The sequence below is a fragment of the Cricetulus griseus genome, chromosome 4, assembly GCF_003668045.3.
Source record: "Cricetulus griseus strain 17A/GY chromosome 4, alternate assembly CriGri-PICRH-1.0, whole genome shotgun sequence".
Classification (NCBI taxonomy): domain Eukaryota; kingdom Metazoa; phylum Chordata; class Mammalia; order Rodentia; family Cricetidae; genus Cricetulus; species Cricetulus griseus.
The window spans coordinates 42,090,727-42,116,208 of NC_048597.1; the positions used below are offsets into that span (position 1 = coordinate 42,090,727).

A 25,482-nucleotide genomic window follows, 5' to 3' on the forward strand; every position below is an offset into this window, starting at 1 on the left:
CAAAACTGCAAGGTAAAAGGATATCTAAATATTTATATTTATTAATAAAATTAATTCCATACAGAATATATAGTAGACTGGTGCATTTAAAATGTTTTCCTCTTTTGCCCATTCTTCACCTGAGAAATTTTTTATCACCCAGTATATGATATGCATATCAAAAAGTTACTACCAATAAAACATAGGAAATTTATTTTGTATAGATGTAGTTTGAGGTTTATTAAAGGCAATAACAAATTTGCAATCTTATAAGGTGGGTGTTCATTTTCACACAAAGAATTAAATCTTGGAGGCTGTTTGTTTTTGTAGAATGTAGTGAAATTTTCCATAGTTAAAAAACATACATGTATTGTTCTTTTTGGTTTTTGGGTTTTTCTAGGCAAGATCTCACTATTTAGCCCCAGCTGTCATGGTACTCTGTGTAGACCAGACTGGTCTCCAGCTCACAGAGATTCACCTGACTCAGCCTTCTGAGTGTTGTGATTAAAGGCGTGCAGCACCATGCATGGCTGGCTATGTACTTTGATTTTATAATTATCAAAATTGAGCAGATAGCAAATAGCCACAGAGAGCAGAGGCTGTCAGTATTCTGTCCACACCAAAAGCTCAACCAAAAGAACAGGGTGCTAACCTTTGCTTTCCTTTCTTGCTTAGCCATGCACTCACTCTATTTTCTCTAGATGCAAGGCTGCTGAAAGCTCTGCCTCATATATCAGACAAAGAAAATGGGAGGGATTAGAAGAAAGTGGGATATATTCTTTTCTCTAAAGTAGTAGAACTTGTTGCTAACTTCATACTTGATGGGGCAAAGAAAAAAATTTTCTTTATTCATTTGGTATTTTTAAGGAAATATATAATGAGATTAATCAGATTGGTTAACAATAAGCATAATAAACAAATATGTAACTAGTATATATTGCTAAGGTCACTTAAAAAATCTTTGTCTCTAACAAGGAAGGATTATACATTTTTCTTTCTGTATAATATATTTAGAAATCCTAACTTACAGACATTTTCACCTCACTTATTCTCCACAGAGGGAAGTTGCAACTAATAGCCAGACTGGGGAAGAAATTGTTCCTACTTTAACATTACATTTTTTGATAACACAACTGGAAACAGCACTTAGAAACATTCAAGCTACTAATTGTACTGTGAGTATTTTGCATCGAATGTTTGAAATAATGGCCTTGAGTAGCACTTTTCATTGAGCGAACAACAGCATGTGCTTATTTGTATTTTCTTAGATTAAAAGGTACTTGAACTAGTGGAACTGGATATTCCAGTTTATAAGCAGTCATGAACTTCAGAAAATGATTCAGACACAGAAATGCAGCTACATAAAGAGTCAAATGTTGAACAGAGAATAGGATGATGGTCACAAGGTAGGGTAGAATGGAAGACTTGAAGAGATGTTGGTCAATCTATACAAAATTTATTTAGATGTGAGGGAAAGTGTTTAAGAGAGCTATTTTACCTTGTCATGGAGAATAATCAATAGCAGTGGCAATAGCCTATAACGCTTGGGGGTCTATAGGAACTCATTGGCCAACAATATGAAAAGAGAGAAACCATTCCTGGCTCTGGATTTTTATTTGTTAGCCTGTAGTGTCTTGTAGGGGTTTTTGATAAGTAGAATGTTACAAATTAAAAAGAGAAAGCATTTTTGAAGAGTTGAATGTAATGAATTTTCATTGAATTTGCTTTTATCTTTAATCAAATTTCTTTTGTGGATAATTGTATCAAGTGAAAATAACATGTTTCTCTATAGTTATTAGCAAATGATGGGTAACAAAAGAAAATTTGCATTATTTTTAGTAATTATATATAACTTTGTTAAACTGAAAAGTAGCAAGGTATAAATAACCAATTAACATTTTTTGTAGGTACATCAAATTAATATTGGTTATTACTTGACATTACTATTTTTGTATGGAGTAGCACTCACTGAAAGAGGAAAAAAAGAGGTATGTAGAATGTATTATTTATCTTATAAATCTTTTTATACTCTTAGCTTCCTTGTAGCAAAAGTGCTAATTAAAAAAACCTTGAAATTGAAGGCATTCTGTAATTTTTCTGTCAAATATTTTTATTAGATAATAATTATGTTGAGTTATGTTGTGATTAGAAATAGAGGGGAACTTAATATTAGCTTATACTTATGCTATCTTTTCTAAGGATATTTTTATCTTTTAAATAATTCTTATTTGTTTACTTAATATATATTAATCTAATTTAAATGCAGCTGAGTCTCTTTTTTCTTAATCTTACCCTTGTAAAACAAGAGTTTTACCTCAATTTTTTATTTTGTCAAATTAAAGTGAAACCAAATGAATAGAAATCTGGAAATTAACTAGAAATCTTCAACCTTGATACCCTTTCACTTTCCTTTTTACCAGTCTTTGCTCTTTGCTAAGTTTTATCACACACACACATGTAACTGAGACATCTGTTGTTACAACTAATTCTGATGTTAAGTTACAAGTCAAAATTGTGTTTTTCCTCTTATAAGAAACTATACCTGTTGTCAGAGAGTCATCCACTTATATTTGAAAATCTTGGAAGATTATGTTGTGATTAACATTTTTTTTAAAAAAATTACATTCTAATTATATTAATAGCTGTTAGACATGCTTCTGTTTAGATACAACTTACATGCTTCTGTTTAGATACACTTATTGCCATTGTATATCCAAAAATTGTTACAGTTTCTCTTTGAAATCGTTAAAAATGAAGAGTTAAAGCTTTTATATTTGTGAAATATGTTAAATGCTTAGTACCTCATCTTTATAATCAGTTTTAGAGATGTTAAGATTACAAGATTATATATAATCAGATGATTAGGTCGTCACTCTTTCTTAACTTCTGAGCCATCTATCCATCTTGAATCATTCTTTTCTTAAATGTGTTCTAAATTTTCTAGTTGTGTAATAAATCTCTATTGTAAAGGAAAAAGGCATTTTTCACACAGTCAAGCAAACCTATTTTGTCACTACAGGACTGCACAGAAGCTGAAAATAAATTTTTAGTGATGAAGATGGTGATCCAAGAAAATGAAATTTGTGAAAACTTTATGACTTTAGTTTATTTTGGACGTGGTTTACTTCGATGTGCTCAGAAGAGGTAAGCATTTTACTGTAGGTACATCTTCAGTGTTAACTTTTGTTATTGTAAAATGGGAATCAAATTTGCACTATTTACCACTGATCATAAAACTTATGGTCTCAGAGTGTTCTTTTCTTCTTTCTAATTTCTGGTAGTTAATAATTTCATTCACTTGGAAATAATGAATATCTAACTTAACAGGCCATGGCAGTGTGAAGAAGCCCATTATCAATATTAGTAATATGGGCTTTAGAATCTGACAACTGGGATTCAAATACATTTTTTCTCTTCCACTTACCCTAAGTAACTTAATTTTGCTAAGCCTGGTTTTTCGAATATCTAAAATGGAACAAAGATCAATATCTATATCATAAAATTTTTACAGAGGGAATAACAATGCCTAGTATACAAAAATTAAAACAGTACATGATAAATGATGATTATTGTAGTTACTGACATTTTCACCACTGAGTTTTTTAAGTATAAGTATATGGAATTGGAAGGGAGTTGGACATGGTTGCACATACCTGTGGTCCCTGCAATAAGGAGGCATAAGTAGTAGGATCATGAGTTCAAGGTCATCCTAGGCCATAGAGTTAGACTCTCTCCTAAGAACTAAAAGCAAACAAATGAAAACAAGCAAGTTAAAAGGTCCAAGTATTGAGCTTTGAGAATACTAAGTATCACGTATTTTAGGAAGGTGAAATTATACAGAGAAACCTATGCAAATTCTTGTTCACTTGCTCTGTGGGTACTCATAGCTTTTGTGGCATCAATCATTTATTTGATTTATCTTAAGTGCCTATCATAGTCCAAGGATTATGTTAGGTCCTAGGGATACAGTATATTATAAAACATGACATAGAACTAAAAGTATTGTGAAATATGTAGGTTTTAATCAGTTAACCATTCAAAATACCCAGTAATGAAAAATGAAACATGTTACAGACCTATGGAAAAAAAGACAAATAATATAAGTCCTTATTGATGCTGCAAAATGGTCTAGAAAATCAACAAAAGTCTAACGATGTAATTGTTGGCTGGATATAAGGAATGACTCGAGAAGCGATTGCTGCTGGGAAGAACCATTTCAGGCCTAAAACAACCATGTAGTTTATTCTATTTAGGATTTAGTTCCTATGGCATGACTCTTGTGCTAGGGAATCAGAGTCTTCCTACTTCCTAGTCACTGAGTCTGGCTAGAATGACATCATCAATGTGTCAGAGTTAGTACGAGGCCTTGCAGATCAAATGCTGGTCAGATACTTACCAGAAACGAACACAAAGACAAACTACATTTTCTTCTCTGTCTTGATTGGAGTTGAAGAGACTCTATTCTCTAGATCATTGACACTAAAAGCCCTATAAGTGACAGAATCATTACTTTCTATTTCTAAGTTGTTTTTCTATATTTCATCAGTGTCTCAATTCCATTTTGTCTTTGAAAATGGTTATAGAGACTTTGGTTGTCATACTGACTCACTTTATTAAACAAACCAACTTATTAAAATTATAATATTCTATACAACTATGTTGGAATAAAATAGAAATAAACAAAAATGTTGATTGAGTAGCAGAAATTGTAGATCTTGAAAGCTAACAAGTAGAAGAAACTTGTGGATGCATTCTTCCTTGGACTATAGAAGACACCATTGAGCTTATCAGAGTTATTGAGCCCTTTTTTATTTCTTAGTGCTCTAGTCAGTGTCTCTTCAAGGAACATTGTTTGTGATTGCTATATCCAGCACAACTCCAGGATCAGATATGACTGGGGCAGTGAGGGAGCTAAAAAAAAAAAAAAAAAAAAACACAGACAGACAAATGGACGAAAACTGGGATCAGGTTGTTTGGGTTCCTGGCTGGAGAAACCCAAAGCCCTGGAAGCTCAGCATGCTTATTATATAGAGTTGAACAGAGAGGCAGAGTTACTACATACAGCTGAACAAGAAGGCAGACTTATTACATTCAGATAATTAATGACACAGGGTTTATACATCTGGATCAAGGAGACAGCTTTAGCTAATATCAGTAGGAGCAGTCTCAATAATAGAGCATTCTTTAGGCTGTAAATATCAAGAGGGAGAAAGCTGTGTCAGATATTTTCTGCATACGATTGTCAGCACTCGCACTTGTCCTCCAAGGAAGGCTTTGCCATCCTTTTAAGCCTGTGGCTATGAGAGTTTTGATAGGACCATGGCCAAATTCACTCAAGGCTTTCTTCACTCTCTACAAGTTCTATGTTCTTAGAGAGCAATACCATTATAACCCTTAGAACCTCCTGATTCTGTTAATACTATGCCAAGAGAATTCCAGCCTTTGTGCGTCATTTATTATTGGTCATAATTGTATCAAATTTCTGGAAGCATGTTAAGATTGGCTTCAGGTGTCGCTGCAAGAATAGTGATTCTTGACTTCTGTGTGAGTTGTCCTATGTCAGTATCCACTTCCTCATTTAGCCTTGTATTTTCCCCATGGTTTCACATTCTTAGGATCTACTTCTATGTTTCTTCTTTCATTTCAGTCATGTTGTGCAATATTGAGGTGAATTTATAATTTTTTCTTCCTGGACTTACCCTTTGTTTTCCATCTTGGGCCATTATGTCTGACCCTAGCTGTCTGGTCCAAGGGTAGGGAGTGGAGAGAGAGACATCTGAAGAAGAAGGTCATCTTCTCTTAGGATGTACCTCTCTGATGATTTTTTTTTTTCATGATTTCTAAGTAAAGGGAGGCAGCTATAGCAAGTAAGAAATACTTCCTAGTCAACTTATTCATTATCAAAGTCCTGATTTTAGCATAGTAGTCCCACTGAGGTTGGGCCTGAAGTCCCATTGCAATTGTTTTACCTTTTATTACAAAATTCTGGCCTCAAGCTTGGCATAATATGCTGTTAAAATTTTTTAAATTTATCATAGCATAGTATCCTTCTAGCTTTTACGTAGTGTCCTGAGTTGATAATAGCCTGTCAAGGCCGTAAATTTGTTTACATTTACAGTTTGTCCTATCTTATAATTAAATTTGGCCCTTATTTTCGGCACAGATTGAGTATAGAAAATGAGAATCAATTTAAATGCTGCCTTTTAGAGGCCTTCTGGCTTTCAGAGTGCATGCTAAATTAATAGTTGGCTGACCTATACCTGTCATTCTCTTTCTTCAAGGCCTCCAAGACAGTTAACAAAAGCCAACCAACTCTACAACCCCTTTAATTACCATGGCCCCCATACTGTTCAAGCTTGAGCTACTACATAACCTAGTGCCTCCCCTCCTACCTGTATTTCATCCCAGTCTACCACAGGTGAGAGTCCTAGTATTTGTATTTCTACAGCATGCCAGAGGTTATCACCACCTTCCTTGGGTTTCTGGTTCCCTCACTATATAGTACCTGAGTCCAGTTCAAACTAACTTTTACTTTATACTGCCTTGCAGATATAATGGAGGACTACTAGAATTTCACAAAAGCTTGCAAGAAATAGGAGATACAGATGATGATTGGTTTGACGTAGACTCTACAGATGATGAAGATTTGCTTACATCTTTCAAAGTAAGAAATTATTAAAAATAGTTTGCCACCAGTGACTACTCAGTTGTCTTTAACAAGTAACCTTAAAAGCAAGTATCTAATATTCTATACAAAGTACACTGTTTTATTGGCAATTAACTTTTGTTTGCAAGAAAAAAAACCTTAATTTCATTACCTGGTACAAAATGTGAGCACAATTAGAGATAAAGAGGAAACACTGTCACCATTTCAAGTGATAAGTAGACCAATAGCTGAGCTAGCCTAATACTTATTTAAAAGACAATGTGTAATAATTATTTTTTAATAATTACATTTGCTATTATTTTGTTTTTAATTTAATTTACAAAATTCTAAAGCATTTGGATAGAAAATTACCCCCTTTATCTAAAAAGAAAAATAGGTTTTACTCCTTTTTATTCAAATGGAGAAATTGTTCTTATCCCCTTTTTTGCTGTTCTACACACACGTGCATGTACACACTAGTAATTCCTTGTTTGCATCTATTTGTATCCTGCTTTAATTTCTTAATCATCTATTATTGAATACATAGTCCAACCTAAAAGTTTTCAGTTTTTCATTCTTATATACAATGATCTTTGTATATTCTCATGGAATTTTATTAGAAAAGCTTTTAAATATTAGAATCATGAAGCCACCACTCACTCATTGGATTATAAAATTGTTGATAAATGTTTCCATACTTCCTCTTAGTATAGAGGACAAGTATATATTCATTATAAGTGGGAGAGCTTCCATTTCCCCCAAACCTTCTGAATATTGCTTACTTTTCAGGCAGTTTTAATGGAAAGCCATTGAGTTGCTTTGTTAAAAGTGAAAATAGCTACATGTTTCTCTTGGTAGATGCTTCAAGAGCAAATCTTTCACCAAACTTTTACTTTAAATCTTCTTGAATAATTACATTTTAGCCAACTTTAAGGCTAATAGCATCCCTGAAAATAAAGAGGTATATTGCATAGAAGTTCAAAATCAGGTATCAATTGTCAGGACCGAAAGGACAAATTTTTATAAACTTCCAATCATAATGAAGTATTTTAATATACCTTTCCAAGTAATCATTAGACTTTACTGATTGCTTTTGGGCCAGTGTCAAGATAAATAGGACTTGTTACTAACTTACTAAATAATAATATTTATATTTATGACAATATAAATATTATAAATAATATTTATAATTATGACAATATAAATATTATAAATAATATTTATAATAATAAGCATTTGTATATTTTTTAAGTTTTCAAATTTGCTTTTATCTAAAAAGTCTTGAATTGTTTTTTGGTGTTTTTACTGTTTTCCTTTTAACTATTTTTCTTACCATACAAACATTTAGTAAAATTTTATTTCATACCAAGAAGTTTGTAGAGGCAATATTATTGAAAAATATTAACAACTATAGCTTAAAAATTTCAGGTTTTGCTTCACTGTCTGCAACTGTAATTTCTGGTATCTAGATAGGCTCCCCCTGCCCCCCTCCTCAAAAGCTCTCCTAGTATTTAAATTTTTGTAGGTATTGTCTTGCCATTCCATATAACATGTGGGAATAGGGAGCACTCTTATGTAGATGTCACCTCCTTTAAATACACACATGCTCTCATATGTACACATATGCACATACTTCTCCTATCTTAGTGAGTTTATTAAATTGGCCTCACCTTGGAGATGATTTTTACCTTTCTCTTTTCTGTGTAAAATTCTGTGTCTCAGAACTAAATTTTTATCCATTCTAGGACTTCTTCCTCGTTTGGTTAGTGCTTAACGAACACCAGCTTAAGTGCTTGATAGGGAGGTAAATTTTTTGAGATCTTTTAATTTTCAAAATAATATGTTTTTGTGTACTTTACATGTGCCTCGTCTAGAAATAGAATTGTAGATTCAAATTTATTTTCTGTCATTAAAAATTTCTACTGGAGCCTAGAGAGATGGCTTAGTGGTTGGTTAGGAACACTGGCACTTTTTCCAGAAGATCCAGATTCAATTCCCAGACCCAACAGCAGTTTACAACCAACTGTAACTCTAGTCTCAGGGGAATCTAGTGCTCACTTCAGACCTCTGTGGACAACCTACACACATGGTGTACAGACATACATGTAGGCCAAACAGCTTAACACATTAAATTTTTTCCACTGTTATTTTCTATCCTTTTTTTATTTTAATCTTATTTTAAAGAAATCTGATATTAGTTTGATTTTTAACTTTTTTGCATGTAACCTATTTATTTTATTTTTTCCATCTTCTTTCTAAGAGTTGTTAAGGGTAAATTCTCAATTTTTTATTGCGTAGATGCTTATTATTCATATTATTTGCCCATTGGATTAATTTGCTAATATTAGTGCTTTTATGAATGTTTCTGTTATTGTTTTTTTGGGGGGTGTTGTTATTTTTGGTATATCTTCTGTCGGATATATATATATATATATATATATATATATTTATATATTTGCTACTCATTAACCTGTAAAGTGTTGCTTTTCATATTGTATATACTCATAATATATTACTACTAATAAATACTATTTGACATAACATTTTATCTCTAAAAGGTATTAAGGTCCTTGTCTAACTTAGATAAGATAATGTAATTTGCTTACATTTAATTAGTTTAAATTAGAAAATTTATTCCATGCCATAACTTGACATTAGAGAAGTATTTCTGTATCATACTGCTGCCCACTGTGTCATTAATTGTCATATTGTACCACTGTAGTGGTTCCACTGTCATTGTATCTTGCTTGGCTCCAGTTCAGAGATATGTATGTATACAGTTCTTGATGAGAACATACTGTGGGCTAGAATATTGAAGAGAAATATAACTTTAAACATACACTTGTCTATTTTCTCTTCATAAGATATCCACTTTTTGTAGTTTAGGACTTTTCTATTTATTTACTTTGGACTAGGTAAGTAAGTTATGTTACTATTATATATGCATATATGCTTGCATTTATGTGTATATATGTATGTATACATATATATGTGTGTATGTAATTTAAAATGAGATTTGTGGGTATGTTACTTAAGGTAAATCTTGGATATGTTTCTGGTTTAATTTATTATAGACAATTTGTAAGAATTTGTATTTTTAAATTCTAGGATGTTCTCAATAATTTTATCAAAACAACTGAAAGTAATATAATGAAACAGACCATTTGCAGTTATCTTGATTGTGAGCGTTCTTGTGAATCTGACATTCTAAAGAATACCAACTATAAGGTAACATAATTATCAATTAGCCATTATAAATGTCATTATAAAATTTATGAAACAGTTAAAATTATTTTGTCACTATGCATGAAAATAGTACATAGAGTGTAGGATGTGGCTCTGTGGCAGAGCTCTACTGAAGTATATGCAGGTTCCTGGATTTTTTTCCCAGCCCTGGGGGAAAAAATTAAAGAGCAGTATTTAATTATAATGGTAATGTAGTTAAGAAGTAGTTTGTCTCTGAGAACATGTATTCAGTCAATATTGATTATATTCTATGAGTCAGTAGAAGAATAGGTTGGTTTTACTGAAGTTTTTATAATATTCACCTTTGAAGTTATGGCCATTTGCCCTTCATTCATACAGTAAAATAATCTATTCTCTATATTTTGACCAGTTGTGGATTTCTGAAATAATCTGTGTTGCAAAAGAAGCTTCTTTGATGAGTGGTAAGAGCTATACTTATCTGTGGGAATAAGGATAAGTATTTAGATTGCAGTTAGATAGGATATTGGTTATATGTTGGTTATACAGTTAGAAAATGACAATGGCTGCTTCTCCTTTTGGGCCTGTTACCTCTTCAGCCATGAATATTTGGCTAGATTCTAGTACTAAGCATGAGTTCCCTTCCACTGAGTGGGCCTTAACTCCAATAGACTGCTTTTGGGTACCCCCAAGATAATAGTGCCAAAATTGCATCATTGTGGATATCTTGATGGTCTAGTCATTGTTGGGTTTCACAGGGTTCATAGATGAGTAGCACTACAGCTTGCTCTTCTTCCTCAGCAGCTTTTATAGTACATTCTGGTAATTATAAACAGCAATGTTCAGGGAGGAGGCTTCCAAGTCAGTTATAAGTCAATTGCTCCAAGTTCTATGTCTGAAGCTTGTGGTGTCTGCAGAAGTAGGGTTTTACCTTAAAGCTTTGGAAGGCAACTAAAAGAAATGTCAATAGCCTATGTTGTTTTAGGGGATTCTTGTATTACTCTGACCAGCATCTGGGAGGGAGGTTTCCTTCTTCCGCCTGGCTCTATGGTTTTTGTTAGATAGGCGTGGCTTTTGTGAAGAGCACTGTCATCTTATGTTACATAACAGAATTTAAAAATACACACACACACACACACACACACACGACTATGGGGTGCCCAGCTCCAACTGATATGTCTACTACATAACTCCAACACTGAAGACTCAGGTAAAAATCACAAAAAAGAGGTGGAAAGATTATAAGATCCAGAAACTTGGAACTCTTGGTGCTACATAGTGTCCCCCACACTTGACAGGGAAAATATACCCTTGAAATCTTAAGATATGGTTGCCTAAACATAACAGCAGTTGACCTGCCAGTACAAACAGGGAGAATTCCACATGGTCCCTTCCCAAAATGAAGAATTGTTGGTGGTCAATGTCTGCTGAGAAAGAGAGGATCAGTTTCTTCCAAGGAGAAATTGTGGCATAGATTATCTAGTCAGCCCTGGTCCATGTACAGTCTGGCAACACTAAATTGAGCCAGTTTTTTATAAATAAAGGTGTGCATATGTATGCACATATATGCATTCAAACATATGTGTATAAATACACAATAATAAAAAGATGAATTTGGGAGGGAGAAGGAGGCCAAGAGTGATGTTAGATGCAGTGCTTATGTATGAAGTTCTCAGAAAATAAGGTTATAAAAAAGATTATTTTTTCCACTTTATAATGAAAAATGATAGAAACTGAGAATAGTGACATATATACTAAGAAGTGTTCAATTCTCAGTGTTCATGTTATTAAATAAATGATCTCTCTCTAGTTGTGAATCCTTGGGTGAGGAAACAGTAAAGGCAGGAATGTGAGCAGCTTTGGTCTTGTAATCTCTGAATCAGAGATTCAGAATCAGAGTGTGGCTTTGCTATCACAGGACAGGGTAAGAATTGTCACTTTCAGTACAGGTCAGATCCTGCTTCTGAGATAAAGAGGCTAGCCTACCAGCTGTGGCTTCTCTACACACTAATAGGACAGGTGGAAAGATGAAATATTCAAGGCTTTGATGCTGTGATACACCAGTCCCATGGTTTAAAATAGCTCCAGGGTTCCAATGAAATGAATGTTACATAGCAACAGAAGTTTGGGGTATAGTTTAGACTGTTGTAATGTAAGGAGAACTCCTATGTAAAGGAAGTAGTTCCTAGAGAGAGTACAACAAAAATCTACTCTTTGATAACATACTAGATAGGGAATTCTTTCACCAGGACAGCAGGCCTGAGGTCTCCTGGGAGGTAACAGGAATTCATAGAATAATGACAGAGAAGTGGGCTGAACTGGCGGAAAAGAGGAATGTAAAAGTGGGGATGCATAGATAGTATGTTCTACAAAAAACATTTGGTTTTTTTTTTTTTTTTTTTTTTGCTATTTTCTTGTACCATAGAATATAGAAAATTTTACATTGCCTAGTTCAAATTATTGCCCTTCTCTCCCTTTTTACTGTCCTTATTTTTCTGCCTTTACTAATTCTGCAATATAGAAATTCATTTGGTATCTACAAACTTTGTTAGTAAATTGTGAATGTTGTATAAAACAGTATAAAAGTATAACCTGTAAATTACAGAATCTTACAACTGACTTGAGATGCTATTTCTATGTCGACATGAATTATATTTCTATGTATTTTTTTCCAAGGGATTTTTTCAGCTAATGTGCAGTAAAAGTTGCTGTATTTACTTCCATAAAATTTGTTGGAAAAAGTTCAAGAACTTAAAGTACCCAGGAGAAAATGATCAGGTATTGCTTTCTTTCCTTGAAGCGCCCACACTACAACACACCATTCCTTTCCCCCGTTGTTCTTTCTGTTCTCTTTGTCACACCCACTCTCTTCCTTCCTTTTACTCCCTCACTTCTCTCTGGTGTTTATCTCTTTGAAACTCTTAGTTTATGAGTAAATTCTGTTATGAAGATGGAATATAAGAAGATTTAGTGTTCAGATAAGACATTATTTCTGTTTAGTCATGTCAGTCATATGATGAGTTGAGGTTTTTACTACTACCATTAAAGTGAAACCCAGAGCCCTTTTCTTTTGATTATTCATTCTGTGGTCATACTTGCTTTGTGACTTTAAGCTCTACAAGTTCTACATTATGTAAACAAGCAAAAACCCTTAGGCAATTGTGGTATGGTAGAAAAGAGCTTTGAATATGGAGGTAGCAGATTGAGGAACAAATCTAACTTGAACTACTTACTACTTTTATTACATTAGACTGGTAACTTTACCACTGTGACTAATATTTCTAAGCTCTAAAATGACAGTGAAGTGTACATATTTCATAGGGTGTGTGTGTATGTGTGTGTATGTGTTGGGATGAACAGATAAGTAAACTGGCAAGTCATGCTATAAAAATAAAACATATAAGGCATTAAAGTGATACATAAATACTTTTTAATTTACGTGGTAGATGGGGCAATTGATTTTTTTTCTCAGTATTAGACAGAGAAGTACAGAAAATAGAAGTAAGTTAACCAGAGAAAATGGCAAGATCAAAGCCAGAGAACTTGATGTTTTTATTACCCCCTTTTCTCTATAACCCTTAAGGAGTTTAGGGAAATTCAATACTTTATATGGTAAGTACATGTTACTTAAAGTTTCTTTCCATGATTAGCATATATACTTTAGGCTATAATATAGCTCCTTAGAGAGTTTGAAGTCTAAATAATTACAGTAAAATGTTTTATCATACATACACATTAATAGTAAAATAATTTGAACAGCTCACTTTTAACTGTTTATTGACATCTTTCAGTTTGTCATGTCATCTGCGTCTATTCTTCATTGCTTAAGTGGCTCAGATTTATACAATGCTGATTTTATATTTTTGTTTTTCTATGAACAATTTTAGAGTTTTAGTGGGAAAAAATGTTTGAAAGAAGGATGTGCTGGTGACATGGTAAGGATGCTGCAATGTGATGTACCTGGAATTGTCAAAATTTTGGTGAGTGATTTTTTTTTTTTCCTGGTTTTTCTTGCCCACTTTCTTTGTAGTACTATTTTTGTCATAAAATTAATTTGTTAATAATACGATCCTAGTTACATTCTAGTTTTGGTGACTAAGCTCTCTGCCCTTTTTATTCCTGTTTTATTTGATATTAAATGGTCTTTAAGTATGAGAAAATCTAAAAAGTAGAAACAAATAAATATATCATCAATGAACTAGCAGTGAGGAATATATTGTAGACCAGGAATGATAAAGTGTGGTAATTTAACTACTTTTTTGCTATCTTAAATTAAAAATAAATTTAGACTTTCTGAATCTTTTCCTTTTTTGGTGGAACTGTAAGTCGAATAAAGGGCCTTATATAGGCTCAACGTGCACCCTGCTGCTGAGCTGTATCTCCAGGCCCTGAAAATATTTAGTCTATAAATAACTGCCTAATGTCTGTTTACTGTGCATCTGTTAACTGTTAAATAAAACACAGTACACATTTTAAGTTTTAATTAATATTATATCTTGAATTTTTTAGTTTAAGGTAAATAGAATAAAAGTTAGAACTATAAATGGATTTTATTTTTATTATTTATCTTACTATTTATGCTTTTATATTTTAAGCTTCTTTTATATTTAATGTCAGCATTCAAATAGTATGCTGATGTAAAATTGCCTGGTTTTAAGAGCAACTGTAACTTGTCATTTGAGTGGTATTTTATGTTGCTTAGCTTTTAATTGTGTCATTTGTTTTATACTCAATGTGCTTTTCTAATTATCTTTATGTAACTATGGAAGCTAAGAACTTAAAGAATTTTGAAAATTGAACTATTTTAGGGCTTTTTTTCTCCATCACTTGCAGTTTGAAGTGGTGAGAAAGGATGAATATGTAACCATCGAAAATTTAGGAGCAAGGTAAGCTTGATAAAATTTATTTTGTTACTTTTTCTTTTCTGAGCATTTATGTGTTTTAGTTGCTGTTTCTGTGTCCTATCAGTTTTAGGGCACCCATTTAAGAGTATTGGGTATGAAGAAAAAAAAAATCACAGTGAGTTCTCATTTGTAGATATTTACATTTTCAAACAAGGAAGGAATTATTTGGTTACTACTAAGTGTGAAGCTAATCATTTTCTTCTGATTAGTTCCTGAAACACTATCTATAACAGATATTGGGGTTCAAGCTTCAAGCTGAAGATCAAAGAAGCAAAGCAGCATAGCCAGTAGATCTTACCTCTACCAAGCTGAAATGTCAATCCTGTCTCCACAAATCCTCGGAGGCAAAAGCTGTCTCCTCCTGCCTTACATTCCTTTCTCAGCCCAGCCATATCTTCCTGTCTCCACTTCCTTAGTGCTGGGATTAAAGGTGTGTGATCCCAAGTGCTAGAATCAAAGGCATAAGCTCTGTTAAGCTTCACTCTTGTGTAGGCCAGAGTAAATTTGTACTCAGAGACATCCATCTGCCTGTCTCCTGAGTCCTGGGACTAAAGGTCTGTGCTTGGATCTATAGCTTGCTTGTGTGGCTGCTGAGATTAAAGGTGTGCATCACCATCGCTTGACCTCTATGGCTCGTGGCTAGCTTTGCATTCTGAACCCTCAGGCAAGCTTTAATAAATCATAAATAATATATCACCAAAAGTTTCTGTACAAAACACATTTTTATTAAAATGTAAGTTTATTGCTATGATGTAAAAACTATTTTTCAAAGCTTGTCTTAAATTTAAATTTTTCCTATTTCTTAGGTGAGCAAAGCATGTTGCTGAATAACCTCAATGTATATGTTAAGCAAAACGTTTACAGTTGCATGGAATATTGCTATTGAAATTAGAAGTTACAATATAAAAAGTTCTTCTAACTCTTCTCTTTTTCTTATATATATTTGTTGGGGGTGAGATATATATGTTCATATGACAGTGTGCATGTGCATTTATAGGCAAACATCAACACTGAATCTCTTGACCTTTTCTTTTGAGGTAGAATGACTAGCCAGTGAACTCCAGAGATCCTCCTGTCCCCCTCTGCTTTCTCTGCTCTTCTATAGCTCCTCTTCCTGTATCTTATTTCATCTAGCTCCCATAAAGGGCATAAAATGGTTGTCTTTCTCAAAAGGCTTTGCTTCTTTGTTGTTGTTCTTTTAACACAGTATTCTTTGGTTTCATTCATTTTCTTGCAGATGATGTGACTTAGATCTTCTTGTAGCTGAATCATACTCCGTTTTTATTACCCATTCATTATCAATGGCCACCTGAGCTAGTTCTATGACTTGATTTCTCTGAATATTGTCATAATATATAGTTTTGTAAGTATTCTGTGGAATGCTGACTTAGAGCCCATCTGGCACACATCCAGGAGTACTATAACTGAATCATGTGGTAGTATTAGCTTTTTCAGTAACCTTGATACTGATTTCTCTGATGTCTGTAATGAACTACATTCTCACCAGCAGGTGTAAAGGTTCCTTATTCTCTATCACCCTTGCCTGAAATTGTTACTTGCTTTCTTAGTAGTTATTCTGCATGAGGTAAGGGTGTGAGCCAAGGGTAATTTTGATTTGCATGTCCCTGATGACTAAAAATATGGAAATTTTAAATATATTTGTTGTTTATGAGAATTGTCTGCTCAGTTATTTTGCCCACTTACTAAGTATATCGTTCTTGGGGTATTTAATATTCTGACCTCTTTATGTCTTTTGCGTATTAATCTCCTGTCAGGTGGGCAGTCAGTAACTTTTTTCTTTCATTCTGTCGATGTGTTTACTCTGTTGCTTTCTTTGTTGTACTTTTCTTTCCTTTTTAATTTAAAGCAATTTCTCAATTCATGGTATTTTCCCCCCACTGGGCCCTTGACATGGTTCTATCCAGAAAGTCACTGCCTGTGCCTAAATCTTTAGGTGTTCTCTTCTAGTAGTTTCAAAGTTTCAGATCACATATTAAAAAGGACATCTATTTTACAGGGCTGGGGAGATGTTATACTGGATAAAATTCTGGCTGAATGAATTAAATGTAGTGATATGCACTTGTAACCCTAGTGCTTTTAGTGTAGAAAGAGGTAGATCACTGTAGCTGAGTGACCAGCCTGCCTAGCCATTTAGTGAGCAATTGGTTCAGTGAAAATCCTGTCTCAAAAAACTATGTAAAGAGTGATGTTAATCTCTGAACTTAACATGTATATCCATATATAAGAGCATGTGTACCTTTATGCAGATGTGCATACACACATGATCCATACTGAACTGATTTTTGTGTAGGGTAACAGATACAGATCTAGTTTTATTCTTCTATGTGTAGGTTTCCAGTTTTTCTTTTTAAAAGATTACTTTTGTTTTTGTTCATTTTTAAGTTATGTGCATGTGTGAGTGGATTTGTCCATAGAATTAGAGGTGTTGGACCCCTAGAGCTGGAGATGGATAGATGTGGGTGTTCCTTTTTCTACTCAGAACTGCTTTGTCTGTTTTAGGATCTTTATTTCTATATGAAATTTAAGATTCTTTTCACGAGTTCTGTAAAGATTATTAAGGAGGTTTAGTAGATATTGCATTGAATATGTAGGATGCTTTCATAATATAGCCATTTTAAAATAGCTTCTTAACAGGAATGTCCTTAACTTTGCTTTTTTCTAAAGTTTGTTGTTTGTTTAAGCTGTCACTAAGACTTTTAAAGAAAAGAATTCAAATACATGACTTTTGTGTTTGACCCAATATTTTAGAGGCTCACATTACTTTTAGGATCAATGCCAGCTCACTTATTCGTGTAGTCACCTTGGATCCTGCTGAACTCACTACATCATCTCCCATCATTCTGCTTTGACTACTTAAATGAGCTTCTTTTAGTGTCTTGAGCATATCATCTTAAGTAATCTCCAGAATTTTACCTGGAGGTAAAACAGTTTTATTATTTCACCTGCAGACCTTGCATTAAATACTGTGCTTCTTCGGTTTTGCCTATTTAATGAGAGTGGAATTCCTTCTATGCCTCTGAAAACATTTGCTGATGTTTATTATACTTGTTTGCATATCAGAAGATAAACATTTGACAGTCACTTCTGTGAGGGTAAGAATATTTTCTTGCTGACTAGTTTGCTCCCAACACACAATATATTGCTTGAAAGATTCTGAATTCTATTATCCTCCAAAGTGTAATTTGCTTTTGTTTAGCTAGGCAGTTAATGTGGCTGGTTGTAAACTGTAAAGTTGTTTCTGGGTGGTAGTTTCAGTTTCAGTAGAGATCATTGACCTTTGAATGACTTGGGGTGGAAATGGGATATGCCAGAAGAGTTTCAGAGGGTCCAGTGATGATGGTGTACCAAAAACTAAGAGACCTTGAACCAGACCCATGACTAATTGCAATAAACATTTTCAAGTAAAGCTGATTGCACAAAAGGGTATATACTATGTGACATACAAGTCCCAATGCCACCCGGACAAATGATGAGGTGTTAGAGGCAGGAAAGATGGAGAAGCAAAGAGTGGTTTTGTTTTGTTTTGTTTTTTTGTTTTTGTTTGTGTTCCTCTATGTTTTGGCTTGGGACTTTTTACTTTTCTTTCATTCTGTATGTCCTACTTTCCTGCTTTCTCCTTGTCTGTCTGTCTGGCCCCTGGCATCTCCCTGGCATTTCTTTTTCTTTCTTCCTCCAGCCTAAATTCCTACTACTACTTAACTTTCCCTACCTGGAAGTCCTGCCTAAACTTCCTCCCACACTATTGGCCATTCAATTTTTTCAAGTGCCTTAGGCAGGCAAGGTATCTTTACATAATTAGCACATCTTTACATAATTAAACAAATGCAATACATCTTTATGTAGTTAAACAAATATTCTGCAACATAATCAAATGCAACACATCTTTAAAAAGTTGAACAAATGCAACATATCTTTGCATAATTAAACAAATATTCTGTGACATTTCCCCTCCTTTTGCTTAAGTAAAAAGAAATTATTTAACATTTACATAGTAAGACTATGCACAATAAGAAAAATTATCAAGTAAAAAATACATTTACAATATCTAGTCCATTTGCATTTGTCAAATTAAGAGAAAATTCTCCATTGTGTATCCTATCTTGGTGAGTCTAAAGTTTTGTACCTAATTTCCTTTCTATCCTAACTTGAATTACCAATCCAAAATGATCTTTTTAGACCTCAAAACATTTTCTTAGATAAACAATTTACACTTCTATGTTTCTCAATCTTACAAACTTTACATCTCTTATTTAAGTTTTCTAAATTTGGTAACAAGGAAAACTGTAACAATCTTGTCTTCAACTGCATCAGAAACCTGAGAATGAAATAATATTATCTGAGTAAACAGGAGGTGCAGAGCAAACAACTTGTAAAACTAGAAATGACAAAGACATTTGGCTGCCTAGACAGTGACCCAAGGTTTCTGTGCAACGTCGAGGCACCTGTCTTCAGCCTACAGGCCTAGATTATCTGACAGACTTTTCTATGAAGCAGGAATTTTGAAGGACTGTCCCACCTTATCTTTTTTCCCCCTTTGTTTCCTAATTATCCAGTTTGTCATTAGTAGGGGCAGTATCAGTTTCTTGCCTAAATGGCTAGCTTTGCCACAATGGAAGCAAATTCCATGTGGAGTTTCTTCAACACTCATCATCCTTTTATGAAGTAAATTGGTGCTGCCAAGATCAGATGTGTCTCAGTGTTATGAAAAGCCTTATATTATTAAACATCTTAAATGCCATATTCTGTACATTTCTGAAGCATTTGAAGATCACCCATCTATCTAAAATATATGTGTTTAACCTTGAAAACATACCTAACATGACTACAGGTTTGATTGTTATAGATGACTAACTACTAACCTATGTTTAATTGTCCTGAGCAGATTGTGATAGTAATTTTCAAAGATTAGTCTTTACATTACATTTTCAAATGATCTGCTTACGTACAATACTTTAAACGAGAGTAGAGACATATAGTATAATAAAAATAACCTTTAATTTCTATCAGTATACAAAAATTTATACCAATGTAAATATTTGAGATGAATAGTTGTCTTTTTATCCTACATTCCTATATCCCCACTAAGTGATGGCAAACATCAATTACCCAACAAATGACGAAAAACAACCCACCTCACCTCTTGGGAATGTGGGTATTGTGTTCTCTAGACTGCTTCCTGTTGTCTGCAGGCCATGGCATTCCCAGGGGATCCTGAGAAAATTAAGATAATGGTCAAGTCTTAAGAAAACTAGCTATAACACTTGTTGTCCAGTCTCTGTGTTATGAGAAAGTGCATGACTTATCTGAAGTTCTAGCTAGAATAAACTGTGAGATCTGTGAGGCTGGACCATCTCAGTAAGCAGTGTTGAAGTTGTTCTAAACTTAGAACTCTGAGGGAACTACAACAGAGGCATTCTGGATCACCTGGGCCACCCATTTTCACTGGTGTCTGGTCATTTTGTTTGTTTGGTTTGTTTTTTTTTTTTTTGGGGGGGGCGTGTTTTGTTTCTCAAAATACACAGACTTTCCAAGATATCATTAACAGAAGTATGGACTGTGTTAGCTAGCCAAAGATATTTCTGTTTGTTTGTTTTATCTTTGAGCAGGTAAAAGATGTCTGTCAACCTTATAAGTTTATTTGGACTGTATAACCGAACCTCTATCCATGCCATATGAAAAGATGCAATAATAAGTCATGAAGACTCTGTAACCAACAAGATTTATCATGTGTCATCCAGTCACAGAGCTCTTGCTATGTCAAGGGCTCACTATATATGTCACATGTCTTGTAGTCTTTCCTGATTAATTTCTTTATGTCTGTAGCAAGATTTTCAGATAGTAGCCCCCAATCAGATCTGATATCTATTAATTTTGAGAGAATCCACAGCCTTTCATTTCCTGTGGAAACAAAAGCATAACCTCTTAACATAATACATCTTCTGAATTCCATTTTAAAGTTAAGACATTCCTAAAGTATCTGTGCTGTTTTAATTCAGCAGTTCTCTTTACAATCCTATGTCTCAGCAGCTTCCATTCACTCATTAGCAGTCAAAAAATTCAAAGTCAGCAAAGCACCACACAGGATCCAAATTCCCTGTGTATTTCCCTTTTTTCGGTAGCTTACTCTTTTTATATTACTTTACACTTTCTCAAAAGAGTTTACTTAATTATTTTAAACCATTTAGTTTTCCAATGACTGTCTATACTCATTTTCCTTTCTTTCTTAAGCACCTACACACACTGTAACCTACTTAAAGATGTTTTTTTTTAATTTTTAAAACATTATTTTTTTATTTTTTTCAGATTTTTTTATTTGAATTAGGAACAAGATTGTTTTACATGACAATCCCAGTTCCCTTCTCCCTCCCATCCTCCCCTACCACCCCTCCACACTAAAACCCTACCTATCACATATCCTTTCTGCTCCCCCTGGATGGTGAGGCCTTCCATAGGGTGTCATCAGAGTCCATTGTATCCTTTGGGATAGGGCCTAGGCCCATCTCCGTGTGTCTTGGCTTAGGGAGTATTCCTCTATGTGGAATGGGCTCCCAAAGTCAACACCTATGCTAGGGATAAGTACTGAACTATAGGAGGTCCTGTAGATTTCCGAGGTTTCCTCAGTGAAATCCGTGTTCCTGGGGTCTGGATCAGTCCCGTGCTGGTATCCCAGCTATCAGTCTGGGGAGCAAGAGTTCCCCAGTGTTCAGGTCAATTGTTTCTGTGGGTTTCACCAGCCTGGTCTGGACCCCTTTGCTCTTCACTCGTCCTTCTCTGCATCTGGATTCCGGGCTTTGGTGGCCCACGCCTTCAATCCCACCCAGCACTCGGGAGGTAGAGGCAGGCGGATCTCTGAGTTCGAGACCAGCCTGGTCTCCATTGCTAGTGCCAGGATAGGCTCCAAAGCTACACAGAGAAACCCTGTCTCAAAAAACCAAAAAAGAAAAAAAAAAAAAAATTCAAGTAGTTACACAATGGAGTACTACTTAAAGGGTTTTTTTGTTTTTGTTTTTGTTTTTTTCAGTCTGAACCTGTTTTACTGTGCACCTGTAGTGTTCTCTGACTTAATAATCCCATCCTTAAACTATGGCTTTGGCAGCTGACTCCACCTACCCTTGGATCCATGAGAGCCAAGCCTTCATTTAACTGAGAGCTGCATTTAATTGCCCCATCTCAGGAAGTTGGTGCCTGCACTGTGACAGGTGCTTTTTACTTAGCTTGCTGTTTTTACTTAGTGTGCCAGCTGCTCATGTGCTCTGCCACACAGCAGTGCCTCTTAAAGGAGCACAATCTATTGCTGGAGTTTTCTGTCCCTCCAGGTCTTACCACCCTTGAGCCCCAAATAAACACATGGACGCTATATTAATTATTAATTTGTTGGCTGATGGCTAGGGCTTCTTATTGGCTAGCTCTGTCTTAAGTATTAACCCATTTCTATTAATCTAAGTATTTCCATGTGGTCTTGGCTTACTGGAGAATGTTGGGACCTGTTTCTCCTTTGGCAGCCACATGGCGTCCCTTTTCTGAAACTCTCTGCCTACTTTTCCCAGAATTCTTCTCATCTCCTAGTCCCGCCTATCTTCCTGCCTCTATTGGCCAAACGGTGATTTATTCATCAACCAGTAAGAGAAATATACAGAAGGACATCTACCCTCATGTATCTGTTTTTGTTTGTTCCAGCTTTCTCAGGCACTATATGGAAATTTGTGCCCCACATTGGATGCCTGTTTACATTTAGTTTCAGTGTTTTATATCTTGATTAATTACGTGATTACTTTTGAAAAAAGTTATCTGCTGTCTGTGCTTTCTCCTTATTTGTTTATTTTTAAGCTGTTTTGTTAGATGCTAAATGCACATCATTTATGTAACCCTAAATGTAAAATCTTCATTATCCCTACAGTCTCCTTTTTGTTTTTTTGTTTTTTTTGGTCTTTTGAGACAAGGTTTCTCTGTGTAGCTTTGGAGCCTATCCTGGCACTCGCTCTGTAGACCAGGCTGGCCTTGAACTCACAGAGATCTTCCTGCCTCTGCCTCCCACAGTCTCTTTGTTTGGTATTAATATTTCCATTTCTTTTTTATCCATTCTTTTCAATCTACGTATCTCATTGGAACTTGTTTTTATTTTTATAGATGGCATAGATTATGCTCTTTTATTTCTAATTTCTTAACCCATGCCCTTATATAAATCTTTATTCCATTCATATTTTATATGTAATATATATATTCTACAATACATATTTTTCATATAATATGTATATTCTGCAGTTATTTAGATGATTGACTTAAATCTATCTTACTTTTTTCCATCTTGTCTTTGTTTTTATTTGTGTCTTATTAAGGAGTTTCATTCCTCTGTGTGTGTGTGTGTGTGTGTGTGTGTGTGTGTGTGTGTGTGTGTGTACAGTAGCCTGTACAAGTCAGAACAGGTGTCAGATCGTATAGAACTGGAGTTATAGACAGTTGTGAGCCATCATGTCGGTGCTTGGCATTGAACTGGCATCCTCTGCCAGAGCAGTTAGTGCTATTTCTGCTGAGCTATCTCTTCAGTGCTGCTGCTGCCCTGTTAGTTTTTATGTTGTTTATTGAAGTGGTAAGATTTTCTAGTATATGTAACCTACTATAACTTGCTTTCAAATTTGCAAACTTACTTTTTTGCTTATAATACAGTTTTCTATTTAGAATCTTCTATATAAACACATTTGTGTCTTGTGCATTCCTAAACTATGTATTGTATGACTCATTTGTGTTATTTCCTTGCTGTGTATTTTGTTTTATAACAACTCTTACACTATTATTTATAGATACTGTGTTGTTTATAATCAGACTATATAAATGGTGCTAAAGTAAATATAAATATGTATAGAAATTTTTCATAGCATTTCCTAGACTTAGAATTTCTAGACCTTTTTGTGCATACAAAATCACTAGACATTGTTAAAATCTTTCCGAAGTAGTTTTACCAATTTACATTTCCTGCCAGCAGTGTTATATAATTCCTTATATCTAGTTTTTACCAATATTTCATGTTGTTTGAGCTTTGGATTTTCCATATAAGGACATCTAGGATAAGAGCCATTATTAACAAACAATAACAAAGTTCACTTCATAGTATTACTGTCTGGTATTTGTTTTGTGAATCATAGTTTTTCAAAGCAAAAATACAGAATTTTCTCTTATTGGCAGCATTTACCTATTTAATTTACTTACTTCCCTTCAATTCTTTCTAATTGTTTATATTAATATTATTATAAGAGTATTTTTAAACATTGTTAGAAATTGAGTAAGTTGTAATAACTTTAATTATTTTTTTTAACTTCTCTGATCATGATAGGATATGAAAGAGTTCCTGCTTGCTGCTTTTTGTCTTTAAACTGGACATAAGAGAGTTGGAGCTACTAATCCTTTTATTTCCCCCTTTTCAGCTACTATGTAGTTCTTGTATCACAGAATTCTTTTTGAATAAATACTCTGTACTTCCTAATTACAGAGAAAATTACAGTGTAGACTTGTCATTGCTGGTGGCTTTTATTTTTTTTATTCAAATTGTCTTTCCCCTTGTTTACAAATTATTTCTAGGTTAAGAAGTAAACACTCAGTGCTGACTGTACCAAAAATTTGGTCTAACTTTGGTACTTTTTCACTAAGACTTTTTTTTTCTATTTGCAGTTACAAGAAATTGATGTCTCTGGAATTAACTGACACTGATATAAGATCAGAATTCGATTTAAAATTAAACACAAAAGGTATTACTTTTTTTATATGACTCCTACGGAAAAGTATTTTTCACTTTTTTTTTAACTGTCTCTGTAAAGTATCATTCTATTTGCAGTTGTGCAATTATTTATTATTGCTATTTACAAGCATCAGGTTTATACCACCAAATAGTGTTTGCTGTATGCTAGAACCCATAGACTGTAAAATCTGCAAGTGTATGGCTCTCATATTACCTTGACATTCTGTGGTGAGACATGTTAATTCTGGAACATACTTGTGAGTATACAGTAGGATTTACCTCAGGAGAGTTTTCATCCAACCCCTTCCCTCTTGTTGCATTCTCTCTTAAAAGAGCAAGCATGTAGGTAATCCAAAAGGGAAGGGATGGACATTTTGGAGTTGGGGTCAGGTAGTCTAAATTCACATGCCAGCTCATCAGGATTATACTAGGAAATAGTCTGTTCAGCACTTGGAGACCATATAGGTCCCTGAGTCGTCCATGGAAGAAGGGTTGGAGTCAGCCCCCCTTACTAGGGAGGCTAGATGTCCCTAATGATAGCCTGCTCCATATTTGACAGTGTAGACAAGGCCTTCTGAGACATTTCTCTTAAATTGTGGTTGTTCTTTTTTTTTTTTTTACAGTACATATCAGGTATACAAAGTTATTCATTAAAAATTTCTTAAGATACAAAACCATGAGGGTTAAAAATGTAAAGCTATATTTTATGATAAACACCCAGTTTACTATTCATACAAAATCCAAATAATACCATAGACTGAATTCCCACTACTTTCAAATTTATCTCAGCCTGCTTTCCTCTTGAAGTCCAGTTAAACTGGAAAGTATCAAATAGTTTAGTTTGGTTCTTCATTCCATTTCATTGTTGAAATAGCATGTAATTATTAAGTTTATTATATAAATACTTCTTAAGTCCTGTCATCTGATGATTAAAAATCTATCAAACAAACAAACACCCCCCCCCAAAAAAAAAAAAAAACTAACAAAACCTCAGGTGT

General features: G+C 34.2%; 1 protein-coding gene across 4 annotated transcripts in view; it reads left to right on the top strand.

Annotated features, from left to right (window-relative positions):
• Window positions 1-25,482, top strand: part of Dzip3 (DAZ interacting zinc finger protein 3) — a 75,877-nt gene that overhangs the window by 12,593 nt on the left and 37,802 nt on the right. For all 4 annotated transcript variants that reach the window (XM_027412551.2, XM_027412550.2, XM_027412549.2 and 1 more), the window contains exons 5-13: window positions 1,038-1,154; window positions 1,887-1,967; window positions 2,999-3,123; window positions 6,529-6,643; window positions 9,734-9,853; window positions 12,506-12,607; window positions 13,717-13,809; window positions 14,663-14,715; window positions 24,418-24,494. In XM_027412551.2, the coding sequence (XP_027268352.1) occupies window positions 1,038-1,154; window positions 1,887-1,967; window positions 2,999-3,123; window positions 6,529-6,643; window positions 9,734-9,853; window positions 12,506-12,607; window positions 13,717-13,809; window positions 14,663-14,715; window positions 24,418-24,494 (883 nt within the window). The remainder of the gene's footprint in view (window positions 1-1,037; window positions 1,155-1,886; window positions 1,968-2,998; window positions 3,124-6,528; window positions 6,644-9,733; window positions 9,854-12,505; window positions 12,608-13,716; window positions 13,810-14,662; window positions 14,716-24,417; window positions 24,495-25,482) is intronic.